This window comes from Chenopodium album, chromosome 1, assembly GCF_948465745.1.
Source record: "Chenopodium album chromosome 1, dcCheAlbu1.1, whole genome shotgun sequence".
In the NCBI taxonomy this organism is placed as follows: Eukaryota; Viridiplantae; Streptophyta; class Magnoliopsida; order Caryophyllales; family Amaranthaceae; genus Chenopodium; species Chenopodium album.
This window is the reverse complement of record NC_137834.1, coordinates 9178304-9198906: the sequence shown is the minus strand read 5'-3', so window position 1 is coordinate 9198906 and position 20603 is coordinate 9178304. Positions and strand designations below refer to the sequence as shown.

At 33.8% G+C, this 20603-nt stretch overlaps 2 protein-coding genes across 2 annotated transcripts; one reads left to right on the top strand and one right to left on the bottom strand.

Moving 5' to 3' along the window:
• Window positions 1-5708: 5708 nt before the first annotated feature.
• Window positions 5709-16466, bottom strand: LOC145627916 (uncharacterized). Its single transcript, XM_081680261.1, has 7 exons — window positions 16426-16466; window positions 9311-11063; window positions 8918-9179; window positions 7804-8822; window positions 6821-7692; window positions 5941-6685; window positions 5709-5891 (listed from the first exon to the last, which is right to left on the bottom strand). The coding sequence occupies exons 1-7, from the start codon at window positions 16464-16466 to the stop codon at window positions 5709-5711; spliced, it is 4875 nt and encodes a 1624-aa protein (XP_081536387.1).
• A 157-nt stretch (window positions 16467-16623) lies between these two features.
• LOC145627908 (putative protein FAR1-RELATED SEQUENCE 10) lies at window positions 16624-17744 on the top strand. Its single transcript, XM_081680253.1, has 3 exons — window positions 16624-16738; window positions 17229-17608; window positions 17664-17744. The coding sequence occupies exons 1-3, from the start codon at window positions 16624-16626 to the stop codon at window positions 17742-17744; spliced, it is 576 nt and encodes a 191-aa protein (XP_081536379.1).
• Window positions 17745-20603: the final 2859 nt, after the last annotated feature.

Here is a 20603-nt window from a genome sequence, read left to right as displayed (position 1 = left end):
AGCCTTAACCATTAGACCAACCAATCAAGCCCGCCATCTTAAGCCCTTATTACTATACAATTAGACTCTACATACAATCTGTATGATATATAATCAGTAAATTGAATCAAATGTTATTAAAACTTGTAGCAAAACTTTTATGCATCCATGCTTTTGTCAAGCAACATAGGGATTTTTAGAGTATGCGACTCTTCTTCTTGTATGCTATACGTCAACTTATTTTCAACAACTTTTTCAAGCATATTATCTTCTTCGGCTTTTCCTTTAATCACCGTATAGAACCCAATTGCGATAAATTAATCCTCCAATTACACTGCACAAAAAGAATAATGTATTTAATTTATATTTATCAAACAATTATATCAAAAAATTCAAGTAAACATCAGTCGATTAATTAAATTATCTAGCCTTAAACATTACACTATCGCGATACAAATTAAATGAATTTGACAAAAGCTGGTCATAAGAATATGACAAAGTTGAAATACGAAGGGTACGTAACTACGTACCTTCCAAGATGTAGCACATCTCCAAGGAAAAGAGCTCCCATGATAACTGCGATAATCATTCGAAATGGTTTAAACATTGCTACAAAAACTGGTCCCTTCACTCTGCATGCCCATGTGTCCACAATATTTATCGTACCAACTGACACAGCCTAGTCATATTTTTTTATAATTACACCCAAATTAATAATAATAATAATAATAATAATAATAATAATAATAATAATAATAATAATAATAATAATAATAATAATAATAATAATAATAATAATAAGTGAGGTACGTCGCCGTTGTCCGGGCATTTCGCGATGGGTTGAATTCTGCTATTCTAATCCAGCCAGGTTGTACTATGGGGACCAAACCTTATGGTCATCTCAAGGGGTGCAGCAGGGTGATCCCCTTGGTCCTTTGCTTTTTTCTTTGGTTTTACAACCCCTGGTGTGTAAAATTAGAGAGACTTTTGATGTATGTCTTCAGGCTTGGTATTTAGATGACGGCACGATTATTGGTGACACTTTGGTGGTGGGGCAAGTTCTGCAGTTGATTATGGAGGAAGGACCTCGTTTTGGGTTATGTCTTAACGTGGAAAAAACTGAAGTTTTCTGGCCTACGGAAGACCCTCGAAGCAGGCTGGTGGGTGTCTTTCCGCCTAATATTGCTCGACCTTTGCGTGGTGTTAGGTTGCTTGGAGGTCCCGCTAGTTCCGATTCTGGTTTCAGTGGTGAGCTTGTGATGCAGAGGGTGACCAAGACCATTGCCCTTATGGATAAGGTCGCTATGCTCGATGATCCTCAGTGTGAACTGTTGTTACTTAGGGCATGTACTGGAGTTTCAAAACTCTACTTTGCATTATGTACTTGTCCTCCTAGTACTTTTGAGGTAGCTCAGCGCACTTTTGATGGAGCTCTTCGATCTTCCTTGGAGCGTATTGTTACCGCTTCGGGGCCTGAGTTTGGTGATTGGCAGTGGCGGCTTGCCACCTTACCATTTGCGTTTGGAGGGCTTGGTGTTTATTCTGCAGGTGATGTTCGTCACTATGCTTTTCTTGCTTCTCGGTTGCAGTCTGCTGGGTTGCAGACACAACTTCTTCGGCATGCTGGCATTGTTGGTCTTGGACGAGCCTTTGAGGATGCGTTGTGTCTGTTTAATGGAACAGTGGAGTCTGACATTTTGGGTAATCCTAGTGAGGTCACTGCCCCTAAACTCATGAAGAAATTGGCAGATATGTATTTCACAAAGATTACCGCTTCTGCAGAATCTGCTTATTCTTTAACTCCTCGACAATCAGCATTATGGAAATCACAGCAGGGTGATCACAACTCTGCTTGGCTTCGGGCGGTTCCTATTTCGGGGTTGGGTCAGATGATGAACGCCAAGACTTATCGCTGTGTGTTGTCCTATCGGTTGGGTGTTCCATTGTTCTCTATCTCGACGTCGTGCTCTGCTTGTTCGAGGGTTTTTGCTGGAGATATTTTCGGTGATCACGCGGTGTCTTGTGCTGGCATTGTGGGTATTAAACATCGACATAATGTTGTTCGGGATACCCTTGTTGATGTTTGCTATCGTTCTGGGATTTCAGCGAGAAAGGAGGTTGACATTGGGTTGGCTGGAGGGAACGACGAGGCCCTCAGACCTGCGGATGTGTTACTTTATTCATGGGATCGTGGTCGCAATGTCTGTGTTGATTTGACAGGGTCTTCTCCTTTGACACTGATACCTGTCGTTTACCGTATTAAATTAATAATTTATTTACCTAACTAGACCTTCAAAAATATTTACAAGTAGTAAAAAGGACAAGAAAGGGTCGATCCCACGGAGAGATTGTTAATCTACTATACTCGAGTAACTCGTAAAATACAATAACTATTTACACTATTTACATGTGATGGGGGGGGGGTTTAAATGATAATAATCAACTAGTACTATAATGAAAAAATAGAATTTAAACTACTATATACAATCGACGACATACTTAACCAACTCCATTAATAACATTTACTCAAATTAAACTATTGGTGATTATAATAAACCGGACTCGCATAATTAATCAATTTAATTACTAGACTAACCGTAGAGACTTTAGTAACAAAGACTCCCTGTCTTCCCTTATTTTAAACCAATTTTGAACTAAGCCGAAATTGACTCTAAACCAATCTAATTAACACAAATATGGTCGCAACTTGCATGAATTAGTCTTGGCAGCATTAATATCTAGGAGACCTCATTAGTCCTAACTAATCCGATCACATAAATGTCAGATTATTTAGATTGAAATTGCTCTCTAACTTAAACCAAACCATAATCGCAGACTCGATTTAAAATTAGGGACTACTCTTCTATACAATTTAAACTAAGCTAAACCATATAGATAGCAATACTTTACAATCCAACAATAGAAAGATAACAATCATAACTGAACTGCAAAATTAATAATTAATACCTAGCAAATTCAAATAGCCGTAAATTGAAATAAACCATGCAAATAGATTATAAAATCAATAATCAAATCATCACACCAATAATCCAATAAAAGTAATTAGTCAATCTTAGCAAAAACAATCCAAAATAACAGTAAATGGAACAACTGAGTAAGAAGACTTATGAACTATACTCCCAAGAACAATCGTACAAGACCCGAATTCGACCCCGCGAATTGTCGTCGTTCTCGTTCTACCTCGGACTCGAGACTAAGCCCTCCTCCAATGGCTATCTTATCTACTCCAATTGCCTAATTTTGAGTCACTCGAACTATCTCACTCGGATAATATTTTCTGGTCAAGTTGTGTGTGTTGTGAAGGAATAATTGGGTAGTTTTTATAAGTAAAAACAACCTAGGTTTTCCCGGATCAAAGAGATAGAATTGAGAACAAAGATAGAGATTCATCTTTGCTTGAATTTCGGAGGTAGTATTGATCTTCTTTGATTAAGGAAGATGATGGTAGTTTGGGGTCTTGTTCTGGTTAATATTCACGCCCCTTTTCCTCTTCTTCTTATCTTTTTTTTTTTCTTTTCTTTTGCTTTGGCTCTTAATCACGTGCTTGTTCAGGAAACCATTTGCTTGTGGGCTTCAATAAGTGGCTTATGTTTACAAATCCACTTATTTCCTTCTTGATGTTGTGGTTGCAAGTGGCTTTTGATACAAGTGGGCTTTAATATCTTTACTTGTATAATCTTGGCCCACTTATTTCCCTCTTGTTTTCCTACCAAATACACACAACATAATTTTAAGTGCCAATTATTCATAAAAATAACTATAAAATAAAATACTAAATAAAATAGAATCTAAAATAATTAAAATCGATAATTTCATAAATTAACTAAAATAACGAGGCTATGAGACTAATATTATGGACTAAAAATACGATATATTATGCACTTATCAAATTCCCCCACACTAAGCTTTTGGTCGTCCTCGATCAAAATCAAGATGTACAATAAGATTAATCCAAACCGGTTAACAAAATAAACCATATCTCAAATATAAGTTCAATTTTCTTTTGCAAAATATTTTGATGTCACAATTAACAAGAATGGATCATGATACAAAACAAGACTTTAGCACCTTCATTAACCATTCAATCTTACCGCTTCTTTCCCCTAAGTTTGAATTCACCCTAAGGATGCTCAACCATTTTAGCTCTAGCCTCACTTCAATTTGATGACCCTCGTCAAGACTTGCACAAAATCTAACCCTCCACCGTTAAGAGATCAATAGTGCAATGGGATATCAAAAAGGACTTTTATATGCTTGTAATGGGGCTAAGGTTAAGGGTAAGAAAACTTTTAGGAATGTGGTGGTAAAATAAAAGTGTCATGCTAAAAGAGTAATTAAAACAATAAAAATTTGCACAACCTTTATGATATAAGTTCACAAACCCCTAAATACCAAAACTTTATTTCAAATGATGACCCTTTTTTTTTTTTTTTTTTTTTTTTTAATAATTAGGAAGTCATCATTTTCCTATACACAATCCCTTCCACTTTTGTAGACATTACAATACTTATAATTCATATCCAACTAATAATATTACTCCATTTAGCATGACATTGGTATAGGCCAAAAGTTTGTAATGTAGTTTAGCCAAAAATAGGAAATTTAGGCACAAAAGGGCCAAGCAAAGGGAATTATTTGTGAAGTAAAATACATAAATAAAGCCTACAACTCTGAAAGTTCTAATCAAGAAAAATATGCCTTTTATCATTTTTCTCACACTTTGGTCATCGATCTCGGGAAGCTAATATGCAAGTCCCAACTTAAGCAATCAAGAAGGAGGGTAAATATGATGAAATTTGAGTCTTACGAGGTTCGTGGCCCTCCTTTCGGGTTTCATCGCACAAAGGGAAAGCAATCCATCATACCACAAACAATATTAATGAAGGATTTATGCCATCTTTACATATCATTTAAGCGATCCAAAGCAAGTCAATTAATGACAAAAAGGAAATCAATTATTTTAAGCAGTTTACACTAATTTATTTTGCTTTTCAGTTTGGATTTTCTACTGTACAAGCTGATTTTTTTTTTTTTTAATTATTATGCAAATAGGACATGTTTTCAACTTAGATTAAATAGCGTGGGTGAAAATTTCAGCAGCATTTCCCCTAAAATATGACACAACCAAAATTTTTATTAACCTGTAAACAGCAAATATTCCAAGAGAAAAACACCAATCAACACAAAACAACGTCACTAAATGTGAATACTGCAGCAAGGATTTTTCACAGCCCCTCCCCCACACTTAATCCTTTCATTGTCCTCAATGAAACATAAAATAAGGAACAAGGGACAGAACACTTAGCTGGTTATGCACATTCTGAATTTTGAATGCTTATGTGATGTTGTACTGTGCACAAGAATCACGTCTAACTGGTGACTACTTTTGTCAGCTTCAATTCTTGTAATCAAAACTCATTTAAGCATCTTGCTTGCTGGGGCAGTTTTTGTGTGAGTTTAAATGTGTCACATAGGATCTGCATGAATATGAAAACATCCAGTAAGTTTCTCCAGGTGTGAATTTTTTTTTTTTTTTTTTTTTTTTTTTTTTTTGGAAATAATAGAAGAATAAAAAAAAAAAAAAACTGACTTATAAGAAAAGCAAAAGAAAATAATAAAGGCAACTAAATAAATAAAATTAGAATAATTCATGGGTTGCCTCCCAAGTAGCGCCTTTAGTTTATGTCGTTGGCTCGACATTCTTCCCTTCATGCTTGTTCGAAGAATAAGTCTTCAATCAAGGTCACATAAGCTTGGTCATAGAATGGTTTTAACCTGTGACCATTAACCTTGAAAACTTTGTTAGTATTAGAATCCTTGATTTCTACTGCACCATGAGGAAAAAATATTAGTAACAGTAAAGGGGCCAAGCCATCTAGTTTGCAATTTTCCTGGAAATAATTTCAACCGAGCATTAAAAAGAAGAACTTTTTGCCCAACCTGAAATGATTTCCTAGCTATGTTCTTATCATGGAAGGCTTTGGTTTTGTCTTTATAGATTTTGGCATTTTCATATGCCTCCAACCTCAATTCTTCCAGTTCAAGCAACTGTAATTTCCTCTCTTTTCCAGCAAGGTCATAGTCTAAATTACATTGCTTTACTGCCCAAAAGGACTTATGCTCAATTTCCACAGGCAAGTGGCATGCTTTACCAAAAACAAGTCTAAATGGAGACATATCTAAAGGGATTTTATATGCAGTTCTGTATGCCCACAATGCATCACCTAATCGAAGACTCCAATCTTTCCTATTAGGATTAACCATTTTCTCAAGAATTGATTTTATTTCCCTGTTAGAAACCTCAGCCTGCCCATTGGTTTGAGGATGGTATGCAGTAGCAAGTCTATGGGTTACATGATATTTCTCCAAAAGAGCACCAAAGGTTTTGTTGCAAAAATGAGTCCCTCTATCACTTATGATGGCCTTAGGCATGCCAAATCTATTAAAAATATGACTCTTAACAAACTTAACAACAGTTTTAGCATCATCAGTTATCACAGCCTTTGCCTCTACCCATTTAGATACATAATCGACAGCAAGAATGATATAAACTTTACCAAAAGAAGAAGGAAAGGGGCCCATAAAATCTATACCCCACACATCAAATATTTCACAAATAAGGATACCAGATTGAGGCATTTCATTTCTTTTAGACAGACTTCCAGTCTTTTGGCAACGTTCACAAGATTTACAAAACAAATATGCATCTTTGTAAATAGTAGGCCAATATAAACCACATTCAAGTACCTTATGAGCAGTCCTCTGAGGACCAAAATGTCCTCCACTTTAAAAATTATGACAAAAAGTAAGAATAGAGGCGTATTCAGGTTTGTCTACACATCTCCTAATCATTTGGTCAGAACATGATTTCCATAAATATGGATCATCCCACATATAATATTTAGAATCAGATATAATCTTATTCTTTTGAGCTTTAGTGAGTGCAGGGGGAAATGTTCCAGTCACTAGATAGTTAACAATATCAGCATACCAAGGAGTGTCAACACTATATAAAGATGCAAGCTGCTCATCAGGAAAAAACTCAGTTATTAAAGGCCAATCCTCTCTGGGTACAATTCTACTTAGATGGTCAGCAACTGGATTTTCAACACCTTTCCTATCTCTAATTTCCACATTAAATTCCTGTAATAGAAGCATCCACCTAAGCAACTTAGGCGTTGAGTGACTCTTCTTTAACAAATACTTAAGGGCTGCATGATCAGAATAAACAATCACACGAGTGCCAAGTAAGTAGGGCCTAAACTTCTCTAAAGCAAAAACAACAGCATACATCTCTTTTTCAGTTACAGTGTAATTGCATTGGGCATAATCAAGTGATTTAGAAGCATAATGGATCACATAAGACTCTTTATCTTTCTTTTGACCTAAAACTGCTCCTACTGCCTTATTACTAGCATCACACATAATTTCAAAAGGCAAAGACCAATCCGGGGGTATAATCACAAGAGCACTTGTCAATTTGTCTTTTAAATCATCAAAAGCCTTTTTGCATTCATCATTAAAGTTAAAGACAACATCTTTAGCAAGCAAAGCACATAAAGGTGAAGCAATCTTGGAGAAATTCTTAATAAAGCGTCTATAAAAGCCAGCATGTCCTAAAAATGATCTAACTTCACGAACACATGTAGGATATGGCAAAGAACTAATGACATCAATTTTCGCTTTATCAACCTCTAAACCTTTTGCACTAACAATATGACCAAGAACTACTCCTTGTTCAACCATAAAATGACATTTTTCAAGATTCAAAACAAGGTTAGTCTCAACACATCTTTTCAAAACTTGAGATAAAGCATGAAGACATCTATCAAATGAATCACCAAACACAGTAAAATCATCCATAAACACTTCCATATCTTGTTGAATCAAATCAGAAAATATACTCATCATGCATCTTTGAAATGTTCTAGGAGCATTACATAAACCAAAAGGCATTCTTCTAAAAGCAAATGTACCAAAAGGACAAGTAAAAGTGGTTTTATCTTGATCTTCAGGAGCAATGGGTACTTGTGTGTAACCAGAATAACCATCAAGAAAACAGAAAAAAGATTGTCCAGCAAGTTTTTCTAACATCTGATCAATAAATGAAAGGGGAAAATGATCTTTTCTAGTAGCTTGATTAAGCTTTCTATAGTCAATACAAACTCTCCATCCATTAGAAACTCTAGAAGGAACAAGTTCTCCTTCATTATTTTCTACAACAGTTATTCCACTCTTTTTAGGTACCACATGAATTGGACTTACCCATTGGGAATCAGAAATAGGGTAAATCACTCCTGCATCTAACCACTTAAGAATTTCCTTTTTAACTACTTCCATCATTGGAGGATTTAACCTACGTTGAGCCTCTCTAGTTGGTTTAGCATCTTTTTTAAGAAAAATTTTATGCATGCACATAGCGGGGCTAATGCCTTTTATGTCGGCTAAAGTCCATCCTAAGGCTTCCTTATGATTTTTAAGCAAATTCAATAACCTAGTCTCTTGAGATTCATTTAAAGAGCTTGAAATAATCACAGGTAGAGTCTCATTATCACCCAAATAAGCATACTTCAGATTAGAGGGAAGGGGCTTCAATTCTAATTCAGGTGGCTTAACAATAGGAGGAACCAATTTAGGCACAACAGAGGGTAAAGATTTTTCGCATCCATTAGAAACATCAGACTCAATCACATCAGACGATGCTACAAAAGAATCAACCAATTCTGTTTTTTCAATATCACCAAAAACACCATTTTCAAACAAATTTTCACACCACTCATCAAAGACATCCTGAGCCATCCAATCACATGCATCAAAAGAATCTATAGAACTAACATTATTGACATCATTAGGGTATTTCATAGCATCAAATATGTTGAATTTATCAGTTCTCCATCAAATTCCATTTTCAAATTACCTTCATGAACATCAATTTTAGTCTTGGAAGTCTTTAAAAAAGGTCGTCCCAACAACAAAGGAACACTATCAGATCTATCACCCATATCAAGCACATAAAAATCAGCAGGAAAAACTAATTCATTCACTTGAACAAGCACATCTTCTAAAACTCCCATGGCAAATGCATTAGATCTATCAGCTAATTGGATAACAACATTAGTCTTAGATAAAGGACCTTCAGGTATCATATACAGATTTAGGCATGACATTGATTGAAGCACCTAAGTCTAACATGCATCTTTCAAAAATAGAATTTCCAATCTTACATGGAATAGAAAACATGCCAGGATCCTTACATTTAGGGGGAAGTTTCTTTTGAATTACAACTGAAATATTTTTCCCCCATATTTACCTTTTCAAAAGGGAGAAATTGTCTCTTATTAGTACAAAGTTCCTTAAGAAACTTTGCATAGCGTGGTACCTGCTTAATAGCATCAAGAAGAGGAATATTAACTTCAACTTTCCTAAAAGTCTCTAGAATTTCATTATCCATAGCTTCTTTCCTAGACTTAGCAAAACGAGAGGGGAAAGGGGGAACATCTTTAAAACGAGAAACATCAAAATTCACATCAGAATTACTCTTCCCTACAGGTTCTTTCTCGCTCTCTTTATCATGTTTTTCCTTACTCTCACTAACTACATCTTTAGATCTGACTTCTACTTCTTTCTCTACAGCTCTATTCTTCATTTTAGGTTCTGCTAACTCTTTACCACTCCTAAGTGTTACAGCTTTAGCATGTTCATTTGGATTGGCAAGTGTTTGAGAAGGAAGTCTATTCGAGAGTTGAGATTCCAAATTACTCAGAGTAGTGCTTATTTGACCTATTTGAGTGTCTATGTGATGTAGGTGAATGTCAGTTTTCTTTTGATATTCAACACCTTGATCATGAACCTGTCCTATTTGGTTTGCTAACTGTTTCACCAAGTCTTCTAATGAAGGGCTAGCAGGTTTATGTGATGGGTTTTGTTGACCAAGTTGCTTAAATTGATTAAACTGTTGAAATTGTGGTCTATTTCCATACCTTAGATTAGGGTGGTCTTTCCAACCTTCATTATAAGTTTGTGAGAAAGGATCATACTTTCTATTTTGTTGACTAGAAAAACCTCCTAAGGCATTAACATCTTCACTCTGTAAAGTAGGACATTCATCAGTAGCATGAGAAAAATCAGAACAAACACCACAAACTCTGGATTTAGACTCATTACTAGCAATTTTAGAAACAAGAGTAGTCAAAGTAGCAATTTGTTGAGAATTTTCTTGCAATTGATTATGAATGCCACTTATATCAATTTCATTTACTCTTTTAACATCATTTCTAGTGCTAAACTGCTGTGTATTCTGAGCCATATTAGAGATTAATTTTCTAGCTTCAGTAGGGGTTTTATCAACTAATGCACCCCCACTAGATGCATCTATCATACCTCTATCATTAGGTAACAAACCCTCATAAAAGTATTGAATTAACAATTGATCACTTATTTGGTGTTGTGGACAAGATGAACAAAGCCTATTAAAACGTTGCCAGTACTCATATAAAGACTCATTATTATTCTGTCTAATTCCACAAATTTCCTTCCTAATAGAACCTATACGACTTGCAGGAAAGAATCTTTCAAGAAAAACTTTTTCTAATTCTGCCCAAGAATTAATGGAACTAGATGGAAGTTGCTCATATAACCACTCTTTAGCAGGATCTTGCAAAGAAAAAGGAAAAACATGCAATCTAATATGTTCATGTTCTATACCTTTGGGATTCATGGAAGAACATACTACTTTAAACTCTTTTAAATGTCTATAAGGATTCTCACCTGCGTTCCCATAGAATTTAGGGAGAAGATTAAGGAAACCTGAGTTCAGTTTGAGGGGATTCTCTAATTCCGGAAAGACAATGCAAAGAGGATCTTCCCCTGTTTTAGGGGCTCCCAGCTCCTTCAACGTCTGTTCTGCCATGTTGTTGTATTCGATCGGCAACAGATCTTCTATTTCAAGTGCTGGTTCAGCACTTAAAATATGAAGAAACTCCTCTGGTTTTGCTTCGTTTAACAAGTCTATGTACGCTCTTATGCGGTGAAGTCTTGCTTCTTTATCGTATGCGTACATGCACCTGAAAAATATTTCATAAAACAAGTACATAATGAGTATATTATGCTGCCAGAATGTTAACTAAATAATGCATTTCAGATTTTCAGCTTATTGTTAACACAGTAGCATTAAAAACAACATTTAGACAGACAATATTCATTTAAATTTATTCTGCCAGGGATTTTAGCATATTTGTTTCAGTTTATTTCTATTCGAAAATCAGTTATTAGACCAGATTTGCAATAACTCAGACTAAAAACAATCAAGCTCTAATCTATGCTATTTAATGCACTTCATATGTCAAAAATAATTCACATAATGACACATAAAAGGGAACTAACTCCTCATACAGTTTCTGCCAGGAAGCAATTACACACGTTTCAACATTCATAACTAAGTTCTAATGGTTCTAGCAGATTACATAAACAAGATTAATTCTTGCAAAAATAAGTTATGTGAGTAATTAAAGCAAAAGCTGAACATAAGTTGCTAGCATGCAATTATTCCAGTGAAGAAAATAAATAAATTAATAGGATCAGCTACAATATGTCAATCAGACTTTACCAAGTTATATTAAAGAGGATTAAGCAAGTCCTATTGTAGTTAGGCTCAAACAAACATAATTAGAAAAAGCTAATCAATAAAACTTGCAAAAATTTGGGTCTAAAAACAAGCATATTCTATATAATCATGATAACATGCTACCCAATTTCCATCATCCATGTTCACTCATTAGTACTTAACACATATGCATCAATAAAAAAAATCCATAGCATATACCAGATTGTTTAAGCTCACTAATCAGATTGTGTTAAACAAGAATGAAGCTTGCAAAAACGGTACCAAGAAACAAGCAAAAGACTCATTATAACAAATCTATCATATAATTAAGTTTATTTATATATTCAAAGTTCAAAAATCTGGTTTCATGCTATTACTAATATAGTCATTATTATTGATTCAATGGACTAAGATTATATATATAAGTACTGTTAGATCAAAATAATATTTATATTAAGATCAAAACAAAAAGCTTACAATGGTACTTATATCCATACTAGTTAGTCAAGCAATATATGTCTAAACGATTTGTACAGCTATAGTTTGCAAGCAACTACAGTAAAGCAAACTAACTATCCACATTTAGGCACATACAAAAGCAAGCCCACGTGTATATACTCCATACTCCTAGAGTTAAGTAGGAAATAACTAATAGAATACTACATGCATTAATAATTAAACAACAATAACGGAGTTGACAAGAAGTATTAAGAAAATTAAACATATCTCCCCGGCAACGGCGCCAAAATTTGATACGTGTCGTTTACCGTATTAAATTAATAATTTATTTACCTAACTAGACCTTCAAAAATATTTACAAGTAGTAAAAAGGACAAGAAAGGGTCGATCCCACGGAGAGATTGTTAATCTACTATACTCGAGTAACTCGTAAAATACAATAACTATTTACACTATTTACATGTGATGGGGGGGGGGGTTTAAATGATAATAATCAACTAGTACTATAATGAAAAAATAGAATTTAAACTACTATATACAATCGACGACATACTTAACCAACTCCATTAATAACATTTACTCAAATTAAACTATTGGTGATTATAATAAACCGGACTCGCATAATTAATCAATTTAATTACTAGACTAACCGTAGAGACTTTAGTAACAAAGACTCCCTGTCTTCCCTTATTTTAAACCAATTTTGAACTAAGCCGAAATTGACTCTAAACCAATCTAATTAACACAAATATGGTCGCAACTTGCATGAATTAGTCTTGGCAGCATTAATATCTAGGAGACCTCATTAGTCCTAACTAATCCGATCACATAAATGTCAGATTATTTAGATTGAAATTGCTCTCTAACTTAAACCAAACCATAATCGCAGACTCGATTTAAAATTAGGGACTACTCTTCTATACAATTTAAACTAAGCTAAACCATATAGATAGCAATACTTTACAATCCAACAATAGAAAGATAACAATCATAACTGAACTGCAAAATTAATAATTAATACCTAGCAAATTCAAATAGCCGTAAATTGAAATAAACCATGCAAATAGATTATAAAATCAATAATCAAATCATCACACCAATAATCCAATAAAAGTAATTAGTCAATCTTAGCAAAAACAATCCAAAATAACAGTAAATGGAACAACTGAGTAAGAAGACTTATGAACTATACTCCCAAGAACAATCGTACAAGACCCGAATTCGACCCCGCGAATTGTCGTCGTTCTCGTTCTACCTCGGACTCGAGACTAAGCCCTCCTCCAATGGCTATCTTATCTACTCCAATTGCCCAATTTTGAGTCACTCGAACTATCTCACTCGGATAATATTTTCTGGTCAAGTTGTGTGTGTTGAGAAGGAATAATTGGGTAGTTTTTATAAGTAAAAACAACCTAGGTTTTCCCGGATCAAAGAGATAGAATTGAGAACAAAGATAGAGATTCATCTTTGCTTGAATTTCGGAGGTAGTATTGATCTTCTTTGATTAAGGAAGATGATGGTAGTTTGGGGTCTTGTTCTGGTTAATATTCACGCCCCTTTTCCTCTTCTTCTTATCTTTTTTTTTCTTTTCTTTTGCTTTGGCTCTTAATCACATGCTTGTTCAGGAAACCATTTGCTTGTGGGCTTCAATAAGTGGCTTATGTTTACAAATCCACTTATTTCCTTCTTGATGTTGTGGTTGCAAGTGGCTTTTGATACAAGTGGGCTTTAATATCTTTACTTGTATAATCTTGGCCCACTTATTTCCCTCTTGTTTTCCTACCGAATACACACAACATAATTTTAAGTGCCAATTATTCATAAAAATAACTATAAAATAAAATACTAAATAAAATAGAATCTAAAATAATTAAAATCGATAATTTCATAAATTAACTAAAATAACGAGGCTATGAGACTAATATTATGGACTAAAAATACGATATATTATGCACTTATCAGACACAGTCAGGGCTATCTGACTTTATTCCTGGGCGGGTTGTGCAGTGTGCTGCTCATCGGAAGCAGGTTAAGTATGAAGCTTGATGTCAGGCGATTGAATATGGTTTCATTCCCTTCTCCTTTTCTTCGCTTGGGGAATTAGAGAAGGAGGCTGTTGCGTTACTGAAGCGGATTCAGAGGTTCTCGACGACGCAAGACATTGAGGCTCGTGCTGCAGCTGATATCTTCACTAGGGTAGGATTTGCTATAGCTAGAGGAGTGGGGGCCTAGATTGTATCTCGGCTTCCCACTAATTTATTGTAGGTCGTATGACTTGTTTTTGAGATATAATAATAATAATAATAATAATAATAATAATAATAATAATAATAATAATAATAATAATAATAATAATAATAATAATAATAATAATGCAACAACAACAATTATGCGATTGGCCACACCGTGTGACTGCTTGTAAAAAATGAATTAATTCCTATAAGACCGATAGAGTAACTCTTATGATACTGATAGAGTAACCTTTAGAAGGTGTTTGTTTAGGGAGATAAAAGGGGTGGCACAAGGATAAAAAATAGGGATGGAAGGAATGTAGTGTTTGTTTAGAGGGATGGGGATTATAAGGGGGTTAGGGATAGGGATTAAATCACCCACTTATCCCTCCATTTCTATAACACTAAGGGGGGTGGTATAAGGGGAAGGGATTAAAATGGATTTTACAAGACTAAATTACCCTTAATTAAATTGAAAAAGTAAGGAGAAGGATAGAAGTTAGTAAGAGTATTTTTATAAATTTATTACTTATCCCTAATTTCTTTCCCCTACTTTCCAAACATGGGATAAAGATTATTTATCCTTGTCCCACCTATAAATCCCCTATCTTTATCCTCCCTTCTTATCCCTCTTATTCCCATCCTTCCAACCAAACGCCCCGTTAAATAACAAAGTACACCTTACAATGCTGATAGAGTAACCACTATGATATTCATTCATTAGCAGAATAACTGACACAATAAAACTTTGGAAGTATGCATGTCAATGCACTAGTTTGACCTTATTTTCATATGAATATATATTAATGAAAATTATAAAAATAAAAAAAATGAAAAGAATTTATATTGTGAAACTTTATACCAATACCTATCTAACAATATATTTTATGATAAAAATATATTGTTATTATGTTAATATAAAACTAAAATCAAAACTCGCTAATATATGAATATAGACTCAATAGAGAAAAAAAAAAGTCCAATGTCTCATTTATTCAGAGACAAAGAGAGTACTAACTAAGGCCCTGTTCTCTTCACCTTAAAAAAATAATATTAAGTAAAAATAATTTCAGTTCATTAAAAATAAGTTCAGTTCAGTAAAATTAATTTCAGTTCAGTAAAAATAAGTTTTGTTCAGTAAAATTCGATTTTCTTAAAGAAGAATTATAATAGAAAATCAGTAAAAATAATTTCAGTTCAGTAAAAATAATTTAAGTTCAGTAAAAATAATTTCAGTTCAATAAAATTAAGTTCAGTTCAGTAAAAATAAGTTCAGTTCGGTAAAAATAATTTCAGTTCAGCAAAATTAAGGTGAATCAAACAGGGCCTAAGTAGCACCTATAATTGTAACCCCTATAACTTTAACAAAGAGTAACCTCTATAATATTAAATGAGTTTTTATTATATTCTTATACTTTAATGCTTATATGAAATCTAATATACTTCAAGGATAAATTTATATTCAAAACATCATCATGCTTGTTTTTATATATTCGTTTCGGTTTTTAGTTTCTAGATATGCAATTTTTATATTTTGTTTATATTATATACCTAAGATAATTTAATTACTACATCCGTTACATATTATTTGAAACGATTTGACATAAAGTAGAGAGAAAAAATGTCTAATCATTGCAATTAATATGTAACGGAGGTGGTACAATATTTTATTTGCATATTGAACAATTACTTATGAACGAAAAAAAAAACCCAAAAGAAACAAAGAGTAATGGTGAATTTGATGATGATAATAAACTTGAAAGTGCTAAGAAATAAAGAAAATACCCCAACGAGAATCGAAATGTACTCGATACCATAGGTTGGTTTCCAAACACTTCAATCATTTTCTGCAATTAAAGTAATGACTAATACAATTATAGTCTCAAAGAAAAAAGTAATTAGTGTTATTAGCACTTCTGAAGGATAGTCCCTTGCAAGCCAAGTCTGAGAAAAGAAATAAAGTGATTGTTAGTGGAAAAATGACGAGTTAAGTACAAAGTTGGTGAAAGTTTGATAGTACACAAGGGTGTACCATGCTCATGGTACACCTGCTGAGTTGGCAGGATTAATTCAATTAATTTCGAATTACAGGAATTAAAAAAAAATAAATATATGGAGACAGTTTAATATCACGTTGTTTTTGCTAAATTATTGCCGATTTTATAGCTTTCCATTTTTGGTAATTTTTGTTAACTGATAATTTCAAAAAAGATTTAGAGAGAGAAAATCATAGAGATTTCAAACTTTTTAGTGAGAGAAAATTACAGAGAGAGAATTACAGAGAAAATTTTGAAGATCAATCATTTGAATTCATTGTAGAAGAAGTTAATAATGGTTTATCAATCTGAATTTCGCCATGATTCTAATGCTAGATTTGTCGATGATGCAAATGATTATGATATCAATGATGAAGGTGAAGTCGAGGGTATCGAAAACCTCAATGAAGGTGAATTGTTTAATCGATTATATTTTTCATTTGTTAATCCTTAATTTTGATTATTAGATTTAGTTATTACTACTAATTTAAATTTAGATTATCGAATTACATTATATTTTTAATTTTACAGTAATTTTCATGAGGTTGAAGATGAAGTTCTTTTATTATTTACATATGTTCTTTTATATTTGTTATTATATGTCATTTTTGCTGAAATCAATGTTGATTTTATTTATTAATGCATGTGCAATGTTCATATATGTACTTTGTAGTACTCTTTATATACTTTTATTGTAATGGAATGTACTTTTCTGAAAGAGTCATGTACTTTTGTTGTACTATGTTTTGTATTTTCTGTAATTAATGTGTCGTTATCGATGTGCATTTAATAAAGAACATTACAAATATATTAAATAACATTTTATAACTTTAAAAGAACATCATGTTATTATGTAAGAACATCAGCTTAATATATATGTATTTTGATCTCCTTTTTCAGGTTTTACCGAGGCAACTGAATCAGAATTATTTGATAGAAAAGTTAAGTCTGATGAAGAGGCTTATGATTTGTATAATAGTTATGCATTTAAACATGGTTTTGGTATACGTAAAGATAGGTTGAATCGTAGAGAAGACAAAGATAGGACACCTAGGCAACGTTTTTTGGTGTGTTCTTTTGCTGGCTTTAAGCAAGAGAAGAAGCATGGTGAACAACCAAAAGTTTACCAAAAGAGGAATTTCCGCACATGTTGCAAGGCTCATATACAATTTGATATTGATAAGGTGTCTGGTTTGTATGTCGTGGTCAATCACACTATGGTTCATAATCATAGTAGGGTTCCTGTTTCAAAGAGACATTTGATTAGGTCTCATAGGAAGGTAATGGTACAATTTTCAAAATTTTTAAAACATGTGTTTTTTTGAATGTACACAGGTTACTAATGAACAAGTTGTGATGATGAGTAGCTTGACTGAGAGTAGTATACCTGTTGCTGATGCAGTGCGTGTTTTATAACATCAAGCTGATGGAGAGGCAAATCTTTCATTTCTTTTAAGGGATGCGTTTGGTGCTTTATCCCAACATAAGAAAATGAAGTTTGATGGTTGTGATGCAAAGCGCTTGCTTAGCTATTTTAAGGAGAGGAAATCTAGTGAGTATGACTTTTTTTATGACTTTGATGTTGATGAAAAAGGTCATTTGCAATCCTTCTTCTTTCGTGATAATAGAATGAAGGTAGATTATGATTCTTTTGGTGGTTTATTAGTCCATGATACAACGTACCGAACAAACAAATATGGTGTGATTTGTGGACCTTTTGTTGGTATGAATCATCATAATTATAATGTCATGTTTGGTATTGGCTTCTTGATCAATGAAAAATGGGAATCGTTTGAGTGGTTGTTCAATACTTTTTTGAAATCCATGGGTGGCAAACATCCTGTGACAATAATGACTGACCAAGCTCAAGCAATGGCCAAAGCAATTAAGGTTGTCTTCCCAAATTCCCGACATCGACTATGTACGTGGCATATTGGGGAGAATGCAAAGAAAAATATCAAAGGACTTAGAGCAAAGGAAGGTTTTAATGATTTGTTTGATATTGTTTTGAAGTATACAGATACTATTTAAGAATTCGAGCACTATTGGTCAAGGTAACGCTATGAATTAATTATTTTAAATTTATGTTATTTAAATATTTTACTGATTCAATGTTCTTTAAATTGCTAGACTATGTTCTTTATTTTCATGTTTGATGTTCTTTTGTAATTTATTTGATGTACTTCTCAAGGGATTAATATAGAGAGATGTTCTTTTTTATTACATGTGACATTCTTTTTACTTAAAATAATGATCCTTGTGTTGTACGTTTAATGTTCTTTTATCATATCATATATTTGATGTTCTTCTGAAGTGAACTTAATGTGCTGGAAAGAAGTAGACATATGTTATTTTCTATTATATTTGACATTCATTTTCACTTAGTATGATGTTCTTTTATTTTACAGCATGCAGAAAATGTACAAATGCACAGATAATAAATGGCTGCAAAATCTGTATAATATCAAAGAGATGTGGTGTCATGCATATTCCAAAGATTATTTTAGTGGCGGTGTATGTCATCTCAGAGGAGTGAAACTACTAACAAATCAGTTTCCCGTCGACTACATGCCACTCATGGTCTATGTGATTTCTACACTACTTTTATTAAGGTTGTTGATGAGTGGAGGAGTAGAGAAGGTAGTAATGATTATGATAGTATGACCGGAAATCGTCATTTAGTTTGGGCAGATATTGGATTGTTGGAGCATGCTAGGAAGATTTATACTATTCAAATCTATTTACATTTTGAAGACAATTTTGTCAATGGTGTTCCTTGTACGGCCAAGGTAATAGGATTTCAACCTCCTCTTTATGAATATCATGTTGGGCATCCAAAAAAGGATTTGATCATGCATACTGTTGCATGTAATGAATCAACAGTTACAGTTGATTGTACTTGCAAATATTTTGGTGAGGTAGGTTTGTTGTGCAAGCACTCACTTCGTGTCTTACACTTAAATAACATTACTTATATCCCGAAGAGATACATTTGCAAGAGATGGACAAAAGCTGCTATGTGCACTAGAGTTGATGACAATGATGTTGCTGAAATGGGTGTCACTCCTTGTAGTGTATGGAGATTGTATCATATTCGTACATTTATCACACTTGTAGATCGAGCACATAATGACTTGAGTGCTCGAGCTATCATTGAGGAAGCAATTGAAGAATGCACTTCTAGGATTAAGCTCTTGATGGGAGAAGATAAAGATGTGCCACCTGAGTCATCAAAAACGAATGAACAAGATGTTACTCAAGATAAAGGTGATGACAGTCTATTAGAACCAGCAGTAATATTTGAGGAATTGGCTGAAGAACGTGGAGGACTTGAAAAAGAACATGGAGGTTTTGAAAGAGAACATGGAGGCATTGTTAAAGAACACACAGTTCAGGTTGATGTCAAGGATCCTATCCAAAAAAGGAAAAAGGGTCAAAAGAATACTAGGTGGTAAAGCACACAGGAAAAGGTTTCTAACAAGCTAAAAGGTCAAAAGATAAAGTCATGGAGAAAGAAAAGCGCAAAGGGTGTTTCAAAGATGAAACAAAAAGCACAGACTACGATTAAGGTATATATTGTTCTTAATTATACTCAACTGCTATTTGTCGCTCCCATTTTACCGGGTAACGCTCCCTTTTTGACTTGAATGAACCACTATGCCCTTTATGCAATTTGTGTTATAAAAAGGACCTTGTTCCCCATTTGGACACAATACATGAAACGGTCCCCTCACTTTACGACATTGCTGTCCCGAGCCTCCCAAAATCGGTCCCCACGACCTTGCAACCAAATCGGTTCCCACGACCACCTAAATTTTATATTTTAAAAAATCGTGAAATTTTCCGACGGGTCTTGGGTCATGGACGGCGAGTGGAACATACGTACGCCGGAGAATGCGTCGGATCATTCTGTAAGTTTTTTTTTTTTTTTCGGCAATTAGGACATCCGCCTAAAATTTCCGGATGTCCTAGGTACATCCGCCTAAAATTTCCGGATGTACTATGGAACATCCGGAAATTTCAAGCGGAAGTTGGGATCCGCATGAAAAATCCGGATGTTCCATGGTACATCCGGAAATTTTAGGCGAATGTACCAAGGGACATCCGGAAATTTTAGGCGGATGTCCCTGTTCATATATATATATATATATATATATATATATTAAATGTTAAGTACGTTTATTTAATTTTTTTTTTTATGTTAATTAAGTTTTTTTTTTTTATGTTTTATTTTTCGTGGTCTTGTGATTATTGTTGTGATTTAGTATTTGATAA

What these genes read in the sequence shown, in the direction of transcription:
- LOC145627908 (XM_081680253.1), top strand. Translation starts at nt 16,624, where the DNA reads ATGGTTTATCAATCTGAATTTCGCCATGATTCTAATGCTAGATTTGTC. An exon ending in TATCGAAAACCTCAATGAAG is followed by an intron (nt 16,739 to 17,228) that starts GTGAATTGTTTA and finishes CTCCTTTTTCAG; the next exon opens with GTTTTACCGAGGCAACTGAA. An exon ending in TGATTAGGTCTCATAGGAAG is followed by an intron (nt 17,609 to 17,663) that starts GTAATGGTACAA and finishes GAATGTACACAG; the next exon opens with GTTACTAATGAACAAGTTGT.
- LOC145627916 (XM_081680261.1), bottom strand. Translation starts at nt 16,466, where the DNA reads ATGGAAAGCTATAAAATCGGCAATAATTTAGCAAAAACAAC. An exon ending in TAAAATTGATGTTCATGAAG is followed by an intron (nt 8,823 to 8,917) that starts GTAATTTGAAAA and finishes TTAGTTCTATAG; the next exon opens with ATTCTTTTGATGCATGTGAT. An exon ending in TAGCTAGGAAATCATTTCAG is followed by an intron (nt 5,892 to 5,940) that starts GTTGGGCAAAAA and finishes AATTATTTCCAG; the next exon opens with GAAAATTGCAAACTAGATGG.